The sequence below is a fragment of the Bos indicus x Bos taurus genome, chromosome 3 (genome assembly GCF_003369695.1).
Source record: "Bos indicus x Bos taurus breed Angus x Brahman F1 hybrid chromosome 3, Bos_hybrid_MaternalHap_v2.0, whole genome shotgun sequence".
Classification (NCBI taxonomy): domain Eukaryota; kingdom Metazoa; phylum Chordata; class Mammalia; order Artiodactyla; family Bovidae; genus Bos; species Bos indicus x Bos taurus.
In genome coordinates this window covers 31,005,264-31,021,185 of record NC_040078.1, presented here as the reverse complement: position 1 = coordinate 31,021,185, position 15,922 = coordinate 31,005,264, and the positions used below count along the sequence as shown (strand labels likewise).

General features: G+C 37.3%; 1 protein-coding gene across 2 annotated transcripts in view; it reads left to right on the top strand.

Annotated features, from left to right (window-relative positions):
• The window catches only part of CTTNBP2NL (CTTNBP2 N-terminal like), a 51,623-nt gene that overhangs the window by 1,257 nt on the left and 34,444 nt on the right, over window positions 1-15,922 (top strand). Inside the window, exons 2-3 of one of the 2 annotated variants that reach the window (XM_027536148.1) lie at window positions 10,655-10,778; window positions 15,456-15,563. In XM_027536148.1, coding sequence (XP_027391949.1) covers window positions 15,465-15,563 — 99 coding nt within the window. In that variant the 5' untranslated portion in view covers window positions 10,655-10,778; window positions 15,456-15,464. The remainder of the gene's footprint in view (window positions 1-10,654; window positions 10,779-15,455; window positions 15,564-15,922) is intronic. The other variant, XM_027536149.1, reaches the window with a different exon arrangement.

Genomic DNA, 15,922 nt, shown 5'->3' with positions numbered 1-15,922 from the left:
TATTTTATGGTGGGTTTTTCCCTCCAGGAGAAACTGATGTGTAATATATATATGTGTGTGTGTGTGTGTGTGTGTGTGTATGTGTGTGTATATATACATAAATGATGTTGATTGGCTTTACGAGACCAGTATCGTCTACCAAAATTCAGGGGATGAAAATTAAAAGCACATTTTAAATTTCAGAGATAAGGATTAATAAAAGCAAGGTAAACTCTAGCTATTCAGACACATGTGACTACCAAAGAGAGTCTCTAAAGGGTGCTCATAAAGACCTTCATTTTAGCAGGTGCAAAATATTGATAATTTTGGCCTAATGTTAATGCCATCGACTCCCCATTAATCATCTGTTGCTAGCACTTTCATACATTAAAATCTGCCATATTTTTTGGTGTTGTTTCTTTTGCTTTCAATCCAAAGTCTGTCTTACTACTGTTTTCTCTAGTCAAAGATAGTAACAATGGGATTGGAGGAGTTGGAATCATGAGGGGCAATCATAAGGGCTGTCTTTTACTTTCCTGATAAGCGTCTCTGAAGGTAGACGTCATGAAGGTAATTAATTTTGAATAGTTAGGTTGGAAGTTTTCGGAGCCAGTCTCCCTCTGCACAGATCCACTCAGTGATTGTTTCCAGATCTCCGATGAAAAGGCACAGAGAAGAAACTGCGGAGGGTCTCTCCAGCAAACACCAAGCATACTGCGATGGATTGGTAAGGGCCCCCCAGCAAAAGCAGCAGCAGAAAACTAAAAGCAGAACAGGAAATCCCCAAAAGATAATAAACCAACGTAAAGAGACTCAGGAAAACAAAGTCGTGGTGATTGCCAGGGCCTTTATGAGCAGAAAGGAAAAAGCAAATAATGCTCTTTGATTCCTTGGCACAACAAGCAAGATTTGTTTGATACACATTTGAATCGTAGAAATCTTTAACTTTTTCGACACCTGTTTAGTAGTGTTAGATGAAGAAAAGCATCATATGCAGAGATTTTTCTGATGTACGTGTAGTCTATCTCATTATAAAGTCTTCAGGAGGTATTAGTATGTTTTGTTTCACCTTTATACCTTTCACAGTGCCTAGTATATAGTTTGACTTAATGGGTGTTGAACTTCATTTGAAGCTGACACCTTCCAGTAGACTAGAAAGATAATTTACTGATAAGATATGGCATATCTTGTTGGTGTAAACAGTCCATTTCTTTTTGCCTTGATTTATTTTCCCGATCTGATGTCTTTGGTGCTCCAGTATCTTCAATGACTCTAAAATACTGAGTTTTGTATTAGAAGATGTCTGCTGGTTAGATATATAATTTTGAAGTAATGAATGAAATTTGAACCAGACTTATTAATGTAATCAATGCTAGTCTTTTTAGGATTTTATTTTTCTAAAAATCTGACCTGAGAGGAATGAAGTGAATTTAGGAGAACACACTAGGAACTGTTTTTTCTTAAAAAATGGTTTTTGAGAGTTTGGTTTTGACAAATTTCTGATCTGCTTTGGGATTTTTTTAAAAAATGAATTTCTAATTGACTTTATACTTTTCTAAACTAGGACTAAGTACAGATCAAGCATACACACTGTACTGGGTCCCTGAATGGAATCATACAGCCTGACTGTGGTGGGCATAATGCACTGTCTACAGTGGATTTGTGTCTTGGCAGAATCAGGTTTTCAGTACTGCCAGTTAATCGCAGAACAAGATTAGAATTCTTGACTTTTCTGAGTGGAGCAGAATGGTGTTTCTTGGGTGTTTTTAGTGAAATGGTGTTTCACTTTTTATGTGAATTAAATAATTTAATATTAAATATTCTTCTACACCTTTAGCATTTAAACACCAGTGAAGAATTCATGTCTGATTTTAGTTATTGGTTGGTTTAATTTTAAATATTTCAACATAGAGCTAAGATGCATAAGTAGGGAAAAACAAAGCTTATACATGTCATGATCTCAGATACCTGATACAAGGATTTTTAGGCCACTGAATTGGTGTTTAGTGGCGTGATACAAGAAGCAGAGATATTTTTAGAGGAAGTTTGTCCAGTCTGGTGGTTGACCCCAGGAATAGCTCATCAGCCTGTTACCAAAGCCATTTTTTTTTCTTATTTCCTGAATGTTTGCTGCTAATAGCTAAAAATTCAATCTTCCTGGAGAGTCCCAGGGACAGAGGAGCCTAGTGAGCTGCTGTCTATGGGGTCGCACAGAGTTGGACACGACTGAAGCGACTTAGCAGCAGCAGCAGTTTTAGTTCAAAGCATTTCAGTGAGAAAATAGGTTATTTATGGTGAGGCGATAAAGTGTGCTAATTTACAGCACAGACTTTAAAGGCAAACCTGAGTTCAAATCCCAACTCTGTTGCTCTTTTGTTGTATGACCCAGGAGAAGGGCAGAGTTTTCTATCTTCACCATATCTCAGTTTCCTCAGCTGTGACTTAAAAATGATTTATAGAGGCTTTTTTTAAAAAAGGATTACAGGAACATGGCATGTAGGAAGCACTCAATAATTGGTAGGTATTATTGACTATTATTAGCACTGCACGTGAGTTAATTAATATTAACTATTCTTTTACTCCTTTATCATTTAAACATAGGTGAAGAATTAGTATCTTATTTTAGCTATGGGTTGGTTTGGTTTCAAATGTTTGACTACATAGCTACGTTTCCAAAGTAGAGGGAAACAGAGCTTGTGTAGGTCATGATCTCAGACATCTGACAGAAGAATTTTTAGGACAGTGTGTGTGTCTTACAGTGTGTTTCATAATTTTGTCGTGTGCATTATCTTCGTTAAACTTTTTCACCCTGGAAAAAGAAAGGCAAGGGATTCACCCATCTGATGTTTTCTCTCTGAATTGTCAGTTACTCCACTCCAAACTGTCTCAAGCACCTTCACTCTCAGTGTCATATAAATGGTTTCATGAATAGTGTGATCATGGTACAGGGTTGTACTTTCTGTGAGATTTAAGGGATTTTCCATGGTAATTTTGATTACTAGTGATTTTTTGCCTTTTGAAGACAGCTCTTCTACTGCCTCCAATGTAAGGAGCAGTTCATAAGAACAATCAAAATGGATGAGAAGAAACCATGGATGGGGAGTTAAGAGTAGAGGGCAGGGGAGTCGAGGACAGGGGTTGTGGGTTGAGGGAAACAGGACTATAATCAGGCTTTGACATAAAGAATGTAGTAGTATGGCTTCTCCCTGCCAACTATTTCCAAGCTCTGTATTTCAGGTCCAAAGCCAGAGCTTTCATTCTAACTGTGTGCTCTGCTGCTAAATGAATCCTTTCTATCTTTTGGAGACACAAAGAATGTAATCCTTAATTGTTACTGAGTTCAAATAGAAACTCGGAAGGAAAACAAAAAGAGCACAGGATGATGGGGTTTACAGACAAAAAAAGACTTCTGACCCTGAGCCTTGGGAGCATCTGCATGGATCCTTTATGCAAAGCCGCTGGGGAAGGCAAGGCTGAAGTGTGCTCTGGGGAGGAAGGGGTGCAGAGGGAGAAGCAAGCGGGGATGAGTTGTTTCAATGAGAGATAAGAGCTATAAATTACAGTGGGGAGGAGAATGAACTGATGGGTAAGTTACAGAGAAAAGAAGCACTAAGTTTGGGGGTTTTGGGGAAGAAGAGGTTCCCCATTCCTTGGTTTCTGCTAAGTAGGCCTTTCTGTTATAGCACTGGAACTAGAGTGAGAACAAAACCAATCTGGTTCTTAATGGGTTTAATATTTGACCGTACAAACCAGATCTGGTTCAGTCCTGTGTATCAACTTCTTACTGCCTCTTGTTCCCAAATCGAAGGCACAGAGGAAATTTTCTGAAAAGGCTCCACCCCTAAAAACTTCCTTGCTTCTAAACCCGTAGCCTTCACCACACTCACTGACTCTGAACATGCTCCTCTTGGGGGGGCTGATTACTTCTCATTCAGTGTCTGTCTCACATCACAGTCATCATTTCCCCTGAAAAACCAGTTCCTTTCCTAACATCCCTGTTTCTGTTAAAGGCATCATCATTCTACTCATCCAGCCTTAAAACCTCAGCTGATCTGGGATTATTTCTCCTCTTATCTCCTTAAATAGAACCAATACTAAGTTACTGTACATTCTTTACAAAGTCTCTTACATCCGTCTTTTTTCTTCCATTCTTAACTGCCACCATCCTCGATCACACATTTTAACCTTACACCTGCACTGTTATCCTCCCAAGTGCTTTTTCTGCTTCCAGTTTCTCTTCAGTCAAATCAGCTCTGTACTTCAAGCTTTTGCCTTCTTAAAACTATACTTTTATTATCAGAGTCACCTTGTTAAAAATATTTAGTGGCTTCTTATTTCCTAAAAGATAAAGTCCAGTTTTGTTGACTGTAGTTCATGGTATTGCATGGTACATTTCTATGCAACCAGCCTGTTTTGAATACCCCTTTGAACCAGAGACTGCTGGGTACTAAGTTTATCAAGTAGAATAAGACAGAGTATTCGTCTGGAAGAGCAGTCTTATGAGACAAAAGACAGCTATGTAAATAGATGAATTGATATAGTAGAATGGGATAACTGCTGCTGGGTTATAAATATAGATACATATCCATTATGCATTTAATATTAAAAATAGCTGTGATGTTTTTAGAAGACCCATTTATCAGTATTACAAGTTAAAATTATGATGATTAAAAGGTATAGAAATGCAGTGGAAGCAAAGTCATGCTTTTCATTTATATCCTAAAGTCACAAAAAAACTAGCCTAGACAGAAGATTGTCCTTTTTCTTTCCCAAGTAGTGTGCAAATACCATTGGCCTAAATAAATGTTGTGTGTGTTCCTAAGCCATTTTCCCCAGGAACTGGCCAGGTAATCACCTTCTTGGAACAGATCCACCTGCCAGGTTAGAAGGAGTAAACTTGTTTTGATTTCTAAATTAGACACATGAATGGTAGAAAATGACTACTCATTGGAAAAAGGAAAATTTGATTATCCTTGCAGATGCAACCAAATATATGCTGTCCAGAGATAACAAGTGAAAGAGCTGACCAGTCACTAACCCTGATAAACCCTTCCGTATCCTGTTAGAGTATGTATTGTCACCCCATTTTATAGAAGAAGGGAAAGCTCAAAGGTTAAATGGATCAAGGAAGTATGAAGTTGTAGAGCCAGAATATAAACCTGGGTCTGTAGGACTCAGAAGTCCAAGCCCTTTCCACTGCAACATCCTCTTAGAAGAGTTACTTAGATACATCCTCTCAGAAGAGTTACCATCCCCAAAGATCCTGGGAGCAAGGTCTCGTGGCCATTTTCAACTGATATCAAATTGTTAAACATTTTTTAAAAAATCAGTGGTCTGGTTTAAAAGACAAAATTTAAAAGGCAAAACAACATCATCAGTTATAATTTTCTATTACAGTCCTATGGGAAATTTTTATACAGTTCAGAAAGAGTCAGGTCATGGGCAGAGCTAACACACAGATATCTGGACCGTATTAGGGTTTGTCCTCCATACCACATGCTCTCTTTCTTCCTGACTTGAAATCTTGATGGAGTCAACAACTTCATCCAACACTAATATTTGAAACATTCTTGTATCCCAGTCTGCCTGTAGCATTGAGGCCCATGAATCATTTTACTGGAAATAAAATCAATCTATATATTGTTCCCTCATTGTAGTATTTTGCAAATCATGGTGGCATTATTTCAAAGAAACGAAAATTTAGGGGGATGATGGACAGCTAGATGATATAGACAGGTATACATATTTCAGTGAAATCATGTTATAATTTCACTGAAATATGTATACCTGTCTATATCATCTCTCTGTCCCCTAAATTTTTACTTCTCTGAAATAATGCTAATAATTTCATTGAAATAAAGCCACTAACAAATACACCTGAAATGGTAAATACTCCTGGCAATTTCCTGATACTATCAATAGAAGACATATTTTTAATTTTAATGAAAAAAATTATTAATGTAAAAACTTATTTATTTTCATTAACGTATGTTCCAGTAGCTTAACTAATGTAGCTCTTCTGGTTTGGTCTTGTCCCAGGTGAAAATATCTGAAAAGGTATAAACAAGATTTCCAGGTAGACAGATCTGTTTTTAATAGCATTGTGCCAGACATCCCCATTTTGGGGGAGATGTGCTTGAATGTTTGTTTATGGGCATGAGGCCACTTCCTCCTTTTCTTCTGTATATATATAAAGGTTGTTGGCAACATGTAGGAGAGACATTGGTGGAAACAGATGTAGACACCTAGTGAGAGAGAGAGACTCTCACACATACACACACTCAGAGATAGGCTGGAGATACCTGAGTCTTAAAGCAGAGCTAACCAAAACAAAAATCCGTCATGGTGTCCCAGAAAGTCGATTAGACTATATCTTAACAGTTTTACTATTTAACTGTAATCTTCAGTAATTCACTTCACAACTCTGGTCTCAATTTTCATCTGTAAAATGAGAGTCCTAAATTAGGTTATTTCTGAGGTCCCTTCCAGCTCTGTGACTCACATTGTAGCTGGTAAAATGAGAAAATCAGATGTAAGCAGTTGGTACCAAGTAGCAGTAGTTACTAAGGCAGCCTCTGGAGTTAAACTACTTGGGTTCAAATTCTGTTTGTGTCACATACTACATGTAAGACTTTGAGCAAGTTATTTAGTCTTTGTACCTCAGTTTTCCCATCTTTAAAATGGAGGTGATGGTTATGATGAACTGGCTGGTTCATGGTTATAACACCTATCACCTAAGGTTGTAAGGACTGAATTAATACATATCAAGTACTTAGAACACTGCCTGGAACACATTAACGTTTAGCTCAGTGTGTGTGTGTGTGTGTGTTTTGTTTTTTTTTTATTATTACTACTATGGCTTGAATTCTAAAGAATTCTGAGGAAAAAATAAATAAAACTCTGAGGAAGTGGTGATTAATATTGGTAAGCTTAATTATATTATTATTAATTTCTGCCCTAAGTATAAATCTAAAAAATCTGGCAACCTAGAATCAGCTTTGAGTAGAATTCTGAAAGCATTTTAAGTATTAACCTTAACAAGTATTAGCATTATTACAGAGCTGGTTTCTTGAGGCCTACTTCAAAGTACACATTGAGAGTATTGGATAAACAAGCATCTCAATCCCTTAGCACTGTTGTATATTATATTTATATTTCAGGATCCTGAAATTTATACTCTCTGAAACTGTTACAGAACCATTCCATTTGACATAATCCTATCATCAGACTGATAAGACAAAGCAAGGCATTCTCTGTTCAGGCACTCTCACAGTAAGGGGAAGATTTTGATCTAGTTGCAGTAGTAACATTTAAAAATATCAGTAGTAAATGATTACAATGTTGTGTTAGTTTGCTAGAGCTGCCGTAACAAGTCCCACAGACTGGGTTGCTTAACAATAGAAATTCATTTTCTCACAATCCTGGAGGCTGGAAATCAGAAATCAATGTGTCCACAGCATTGGTTCCTTCTGAGGCCTCTGTCTTTGGCTTACTAAACGGGAGGCATCTTCTCCCTGTCTTCACATGGTCTCTTCCTGCCCTGTGTTTTTATCCCAGTCTCTCTTCTTACAAGGGCACCAGGCATATTAGATAAGGGCCTACCCTAATGTCCTTGTATATTTTTTGGCTGCACCACGTAACATGTGGGATCTTCGTTTCCTGACCAGAGATTGAACTGCTGCCCTCTGCAGTGGAAGCACAGAGTCTTAACCACTGGACCACCAGGGAAGTCCCATGACCTCATTTTTAACTTAATCACTCTTTAAAGACTCTGTTTTCAAATATATCACATTCTGAGGTATTAGGGATTAAGACTTCAACATATAAATTTGGGTTAGAGGACACAATTAACCTATAACACATAAGTACAAAGAATACAAATAGTTCAGTAATATCTTTTACCTTCAACTGAAAGAAGATTGACTTGACATTTATAGTAAAGCTTTTATTGCATAGTGTTGTAGAATTTAGTAAGATTTGTTTTTCTATCTTGATTTTAGAATCTTTGTAAATAATAGCAAAAACAACTCTCTTTAGTAAATGTACAAAAGATCCATTTACTTTTTACTTTGGGTAAGGCCTCTTCCCTTTACCCAACCTCCACTCATTTTGGTTCTGGCTGTGCCTTTCCTGATAATATTTTGACATATTTTTCTTTACTAGCCTAATCCTAAAATGCCAAAAGGGCAATTTGGGATGCTGTCACTCTCTCACCCCCAGATGCGTGAATAACCTTTATGAAAAGCCAGAAGTGCCAGAGGGTGGGGAAACTTAAATCTTGAGATAGTCAAGGTAATGTGTCAACACCTTCCACCCTCAGATAGAAGGTTGCTTTGGATACATTTTATTTTTAAACAGCAGTGCACTTTTATCTATTTTAGACTTGGTATTTATAAATGTGACATTTTTTTAAAAATTTCATATATACTGGGTTTTTAAGGAAGTACGTTATCTAGTAGAAAGCTGTCAAAACACCCACTTTGTATGTCAGTGTTGATTTTTTGAATTTTTAGAATTCACTGGCCTTCCAAATTTTGGTTTTGCTTATATGTACTAAAAGGAGTCTTTACATAATTGGAGCAAGTCTGCTTTACATCTTTGCTATTATTCTATTACTTATATTGAAAACTTACTGAATGGCCTGAATATCAGTCAGTTGTAGCCTAAGTGTAAATTTCTTAAATTTGATATGTGAGTATATAATAATGAAATGATTTTTGTCCAGTTTTGCAAGAATGATCTCCTGGGTAAGATAACTGAGTGTGTGTGTATGTGCGTGCCCGCACTAACCAAGTGGATTTGAAAGAAAAGATTTATGTAGGTTTTTTTTGGTTTTTTTTTTGAGGTGCTTCTATATCCGGAAATATGTTAAGACTCATCTTAAAAACGTTTTCTATTACATGTCCCATATCACCCACCACTTAGAAATAAAGCCTTCAGTTCCACATAAAGACATACACACACCCAGATACTCGATAGACAAACACCTTACTCGTACTCCACCCTGCCCTGCCTTACTGCTTGCTTAGCTATAGAAGCTGTTTGGGGTGTTTCTTTTTCTGCCACCCAGTCTCTCTGTGGTAAAAAGGCAACAACGCCTGCTATCATCTAGAATGAGTTCCAGAGCGAGAAGGAAAAGGCACGGCCAGAACCAAAATGAGTGGAGGCTGGGTAAAGGGAAAAGGCCTTTACCCAAAGTAAAAAGTAAAACGAACAGAGTTCAGAGTAAAGTGAGCAGAGCCCAAGCCGCAGCAGCATACCTCCATGACAGAATCAGCACTGGTGTTGAGGGGGTACAGTGGAGGTGGGGGACCAGGGTGCTTGATACCCATAATTCTCTTCTTGTGGCTGTTGGCACATGAAAGTTTATACGGAAGACCTTCATGCGCTCCTGGCTCTTAGCCCTGACTTGGTGAGAAGTAGCATATAAATACATCACATGGTAAGCCGGGCAAATTCAGTTTGAAATCACTTATTAATAGCTTAAAAATAAGCTTCATATTTAGTCTATAAATAGGCTTATTTTTCCAGGGTACTGTAGTATGTATAACTTTATCTTTTTACTGTATATATTTATGTGTATTTTTTTAGAAAAACAATAAAGCTTAATATAGCTACAGCTAGCTATACCACAGTGTATGATAATATATATAGACAACTTGTCCACAAGTGGTTTTTATTTCAAATTTATAGAAATTCCTTAGGCAGAAGTATCTGCATCTAAACTCTAAGGAAAGTTGGGTCTTGGAAAGATTCTACTGGAAGGAATGAGCTGAGTATCTGGTTGAAATGATCTTGTTTTTCTTTGTTACTTAATGGACAGTGACAATGACAAGTAACAACTCATTTAGAAAATAAGTGGAGAATGAGTCTGTGGACTATGATGTGACATGCCAGAAATCTGGCAGTCATATTTCTGATAATGAATATAGAGTTAGAAACAGCCTTTTTCTGAAAATCTCAGACCAAATTATTTATATATTAGGCAGAAATTGGAGTCAAATGGACTTGGAAGCTTAAAATGCAAGATGGAAATTATGTTCTATCAAATAAAATTTAGGGCCTATCGTTTTTAAAAGTTTGCTATGTCTAATACACTATTAGAAAAGCATAAACCAAAAATTACATATAATTCAACATTTAATATTTGAAAATAAGTGGGAAAAAGTAGAAGCTGGGATGAGTAATAAGCCCTTCAAAGTTGAGGTGGTGACAGATTGATTTGTTTGTTTATTGATTGGCAGATGAAGGGATCAGAATTTTCCTTACCGGAATTTGGCAGTTTGAAAATTTGTAATCACGTTATTTTTAAAATCTGAGTGCATTGTGAATAAGTCATAGTGATTCAAGCAAATAGGTTTTTGTCAGTTCAGGTAGAGAAAGTCAGTTTCTTCTAGTGACATTCATAAGATGTCCTTGAAACGGCAGTGGACATCTTAAAAAAGACTTGAAAGGCCTCACCTTCCCTAATTATAATTGCAGAAGGGAAGGCAGATTCCTGGTGTTTTTTCCAGTGTTACTCAGCTTCATCTGAGGTGGCTATTTTCTTCTTTCTTGTATATCAACCTACAGCTGTCAGGCCTCTGCAGCTATGATGACAGTCGACATTCTGAGGATTTACTAATTGTTTATAGAGTGTGGTCACGTAGACAATAAATCTCTTATTATTTTGCAGCGTTGAACATTTTTCCACCATGCTGATGACATTTTAAATATATTTGTCAGTTTTCCCAAATTTTAACTGAAGAATACCTTAAGAATTTGCACTTGAGGACTAAAGTGTGAGCATAAGTTATCAGGTCAGTATCACCCCACCCCATCCCCCTCCTTGTACCACCCCCAGGAATATCACTAGCATGCTAAAACTCAGTGCACTTTTACTATCATGCATTTATGTTTCAGACAAAAAGTTACTGCAGTATGTTGTGCATTCTATTTGAAATTAGATTCAAATGTAAAGGATAGCAAAAAACCTGGGAAATTTTAATATTTACAAAGAATGGTTATGGGAATATGCAAAAGCAGATCTCTTGGGTTTGAGTTACACAGCTGGGGCCCTTCTTTCTCTCTTGTGTCATGTTTGTATTACATTCACTTCCTGTAGCTGCTGCTGCTAAGTCGCTTCAGTCGTGTCCGACTCTGTGCGACCCCATAGACGGCAGCCCACCAGGCTCCCCCGTCCCTGGGATTCTGCAGGCAAGAACACTGGAGTGGGTTGCCATTTCCTTCTCCAATGCATGAAAGTGAAAAGTGAAAGTGAAGTCGCTCAGTCATGTCCGACTCTTAGCGACCCTATGGACTGCAGCCCACCAGGCTTCTCCATCCATGGGATTTTCTAGGCAAGAGTACTGGAGTGGGGTGCCATTTCCGTCTCCATCACTTCCTGTAGACACCAAGCTAAATAATTGGTACATATTAGCAAAATGTTCCAGATATTAAAATTTGTGTGCAGAAGTTATTCCAAATGTAGATGTAACATGAATATTGTTCTTTATGCCATTGACAAAGAACAGAATTTTTTCTTGCTTAGACTAGACTGCTTTATATTGGATTGGCCAAAAGTTTAATCAGGTTTTTCCATAACATCTTAGAGAAAATCCTAAATGAACTTTTTGGCCAACCCAATAATTAAAGGGACTAGAGATTGTTTCAGTTTCACTCTTTTTTGAGGATGTATATTTATCACAACAAATCAAAAACTTTGATTTAGGTATAGTCTGTTTCAGTTCCTTTTGTATATTTACCTATAATTCTTACTTCTCTAACAAATAATTCTTGATTTTCCCTCATGAAAGTTTCGAATGGAACCATGAAGGACTTTAGAGATTATCTAGTGTATTTTAGTTCATCTGTGAGGAAACTCAGTGCCAGAGCAGCTAGATAAATTTTTTTTTTCCTGAAAGCCATATAGCTGGTTAGTAGCAGGGCTAAGACTGAAATTCTACATTCTTCACTCATCACACTGCTTCCTTAAACTACAGTTTCAGATTTCTTAATGAGAATATTTAAGGAATAAAAAAATATTGAAGGAAATACATTTTGGCTCCATTCCTAGTTGATTTACTCACCTAGTGCAGTTAATATTTATAGACTCCCGTTACCAAGTGCTTGTTATTCCTCGTAACATCAGGGGAGAGGTGAAGAAAGATATAAAATGATTCCTCTGCTTTATAATATCCTTGAGAGAGATTAAAACATGAAACCATCAGGAAATGGGGGAAGGATTTCATCTAAAAATAAAAGTGACTCAAATCGTAGTTTAAATTCCTCACAACTCTTCACTCCAGCATGCTATCTATCATCCTTCTTTATCTGTGGTTCCCAACTGCAAAAGGGTAGCCAGAGTCACTGATTTCTAAAGTAATTGATCTTGACTGTCCCAGTTTTGGTAATGCCTTTCTCAGAATTCTTTTGGAAAATGAGAGAGGATCAGTTCAGATCAGTTCAGTCGCTCAGTCATGTCTGACTCTTTGCGACCCCATGAATCGCAGCACACCAGACCTCCCTGTCCATCACCAACTCCCGGAGTTCACTCAAACTCACGTCCATCGAGTCAGTGATGCCATCCAGCCATCTCATCCTCTGTCATCCCCTTCTCCTCCTGCCCCCAATCCCTCCCAGCATCAGAGTCTTTTCCAATGAGTCAACTCTTCACATGAGGTGGCCAAAGTACTGGAGTTTCAGCTTCAGCATCATTCCCTCCAAAGAAATCCCAGGGCTGATCTCCTTCAGAATGGACTGGTTGGATCTCCTTGCAGTTCAAGGGACTCTCAAGAGTCTTCTCCAACACCACAGTTCAAAAGCACCAATTCTCCGGTGCTCAGCTTTCTTCATAGTCCAATTCTCACATCCATACATGACCACTGGAAAAACCATAGCCTTGACTAGACAGACCTTTGTTGGCAAAGTAATGTCTCTGCTTTTCAATATGCTATCTAGGTTAGTCATAACTTTCCTTCCAAGGAGTAAGCGTTTTTTAATTTCATGGCTGCAATCACCATCTGCAGTGATTTTGGAGCCCCAAAAAATAAAGTCTGACACTGTTTCCACTGTTTCCCCGTCTATTTCCCATGAAGTGATGGGACCAGATGCCATGATCTTCGTTTTCTGAATGTTGAGCTTTAAGCCAACTTTTTCACTCTCCTCTTTCAGGATAGTAGTTCCTAGTAATTAAAGCATTGATCACCTTGTATCAGGAGCTTGGCAAGGTGTTTTGTATTTATTAACTCAATCTTTACAGCAAATCCTATGAGTTAGATATCATTTCACATTAACAGATAGGAAAACTGGGAATCAGAACACTTGTCCAGTCACACAACTAGGAAGATGTCAACCTGGCATCTATCTGACTACAAAGTAATGTGTTTTTTCCAACTTACTATCTTTAAGTGTAGCTTTATTAGGTTTGTGGGTTTGGGGGGTTTTGTTTGTTTGTTTTTTAGTTTTTATTTTTAAAGTAACTGTTGTGAAGTATCTCTCTAATACTTACATGAGAATTACTTACTAGTTGCTAACCCTCACCAGTTAGAAATGTAGCAGTTAGAACTGAAGTTAGATTGAACGTATTTTACCGTGTGGCAAAAGATTCGTACAGCATGTTCTGGAAGGATATCTAACAACACAGTGAAGTATGTATTTTCTACATGCTCTCATTCGCTTAAAGGCAGTAGTTCTAGAAGGAATCAATGACTCTTTTGTGTGCCTCCTAAAATTTAATGTGCTCATAGGAATTGGGAGTTACTAGAGGGTGTATGAACTAGTCACGTTGTGATTCACTTTGGGAAAAAAAAACTACATGAGTGTGGCAATTTAAAAGTAGAGAGTGGGAGAGGGAAAACAGTTTTTGTTCTACTTTATAAGTTATAAAATGTGTCTTACCATACATACTAGTCAGAAGAGCCTTCAAAGATTGTATCATAGTCTAACTTCTATCTATGTGTGGTTTGTGAGAAATTAGTCTTACGGAAAGGGTTAAATTTGTGCCATGCAATTTGCCATTTAACGTATTTTAAAAGATGCAAGACTTCATAGAAATGTGAACTTGTTAAGTCAAATAAATTCAGTTTATAATAGCCTGGCCAATTAAGATGTTTAAACAACATATTTTAAGCACTCATTTAAAAGTACATTTGTACATGGTTGCACTTAAGTCTTATTTTTCTATGAAATATAAATATTGTGATAGATGTTCTCTGTGAAAGTAGACAATTTAAAAGAAAAATTTCTCCTGTACTCCCACCAAACATTATCTTTGCTCAAATTGATTTCAACCAATTTCAGAGGGATCCCAGAGTGTTTTATATACAGTTTTAGAGTTTGGTTATCTAAAACTAGAATATCTTTTTATGGTATAACAGTTTTTCAGTGAAATAGTATTCATTATAACAAAATTTTACCTGAACTTCTAGTGAATAAAACTAGTGACTAATTGTTTCAGAGAACTCTGGCAAGTTATAGTCCATGGAGTCACAAAAGAGCTAGACACAACTTAGCAACTGAACTATAACAATTCTTTCTGAGACCTTCTAGGATGTTTGAATATATGCCAGTAGGGAAAAATAATGAAAATCTGATCTTTGTAAATGGTGGTAAAGTCAATAATTAAAATGAATTTTATTTTCGTTTACTGCTCAGTTTATGATTAACATCAGAAAATTCTTATTTTTACATTTAATTACAACCATTTCCTTTCTTTTTTAAAATTTATTTTTAATTGGGGGATAATTGCTTTACAATATTGTGTTGGTTTCTGCATACATCAGCATGGATCAGCCATAGGTATACACATGTCTCCTCCCTCTTGAACCTCCCTCCCACCTCCTACCCTATCACACCCCTCAAGGCTGTCGCTGAGCACTGGGTTGAGCTCCCTGCGTCACACAGCAACTCCCCACCAGCTGTCTGCTGTACACACGGCAGTGCCCCACCCTCTTCATCCCCCACTGTGTCCAGAGGTCTCTTCTCTATGTCTGTCTCCATCGCTGCCTTGCGAATAAGTTCATCAGCACCGTCTTTATAGATTCCGTGTATGTGCCTTAATATGTGATACTTGTTTTTCTCTTTCTAACTTAGTTCTCTCTGTATAAATGGGCTCTAGGTTCATCTACCTCATTAGAACTGGCTCAAATGTGTTCCTTTTTATGGCCGAGTAATATTTCATTGTGTGTATGTTCCACAGCTTCTTTACCCACTCATCTGTCAGTAGACATCTAGGCTGCTTCCATGTCCTAGCTATCATAAATAGTGCTGCAACGAACACTGGGTACATGTGTCACTTTCAGTTACGGTTTTCTCAGGGTATATGCCCAGTAGTGGGATTTCTGAGTCATATGGTAGTTTTATTCCTAGTTAACCATTTCCTTTCTTAAAAGTATTTTCTACTGTAATTCTTGCTCTTATCTCACTTTATTTTTTCTTAAATAGTATCAGATTACCTCTGTCTTCTGGAGATTATCTGATTATTGTCCTTGTTTTAGGCTTTCAGGATGAATCTGGAAAAACTCAGCAAGCCAGAACTCCTAACACTATTCAGTATTCTTGAAGGAGAGCTTGAAGCAAGGGACCTCGTTATAGAAGCTTTAAAGGTATGTTCTTTAAAAAAGAGAGAGAGAGTGGCCATCATATGTTTGAAAGCCATTTCTTTGGTTAACTAGGATATTTCTATAGTTCTAGTTGAAGTTAAGAGGCCTTGGTATATACACATTGATACTTGCTATAGCAGCCACCCATATGATATGATTTTGGGACTCTGATAAAGCCTTTCTGCCTCCAAATAATTCCTTTAGTCTCTACCTGATGTCTGGACTTGAACTTTATTCTTTACGTTAAGTGCCTTTAGCTGTTTCTGAATGCCAGCCCCTCGAGAACTTGATGAAACCTGCTTTCTTAAAAATCTGTATGTACCCATATTCCATAATTCAGGATATAATATCTGATAGATCAA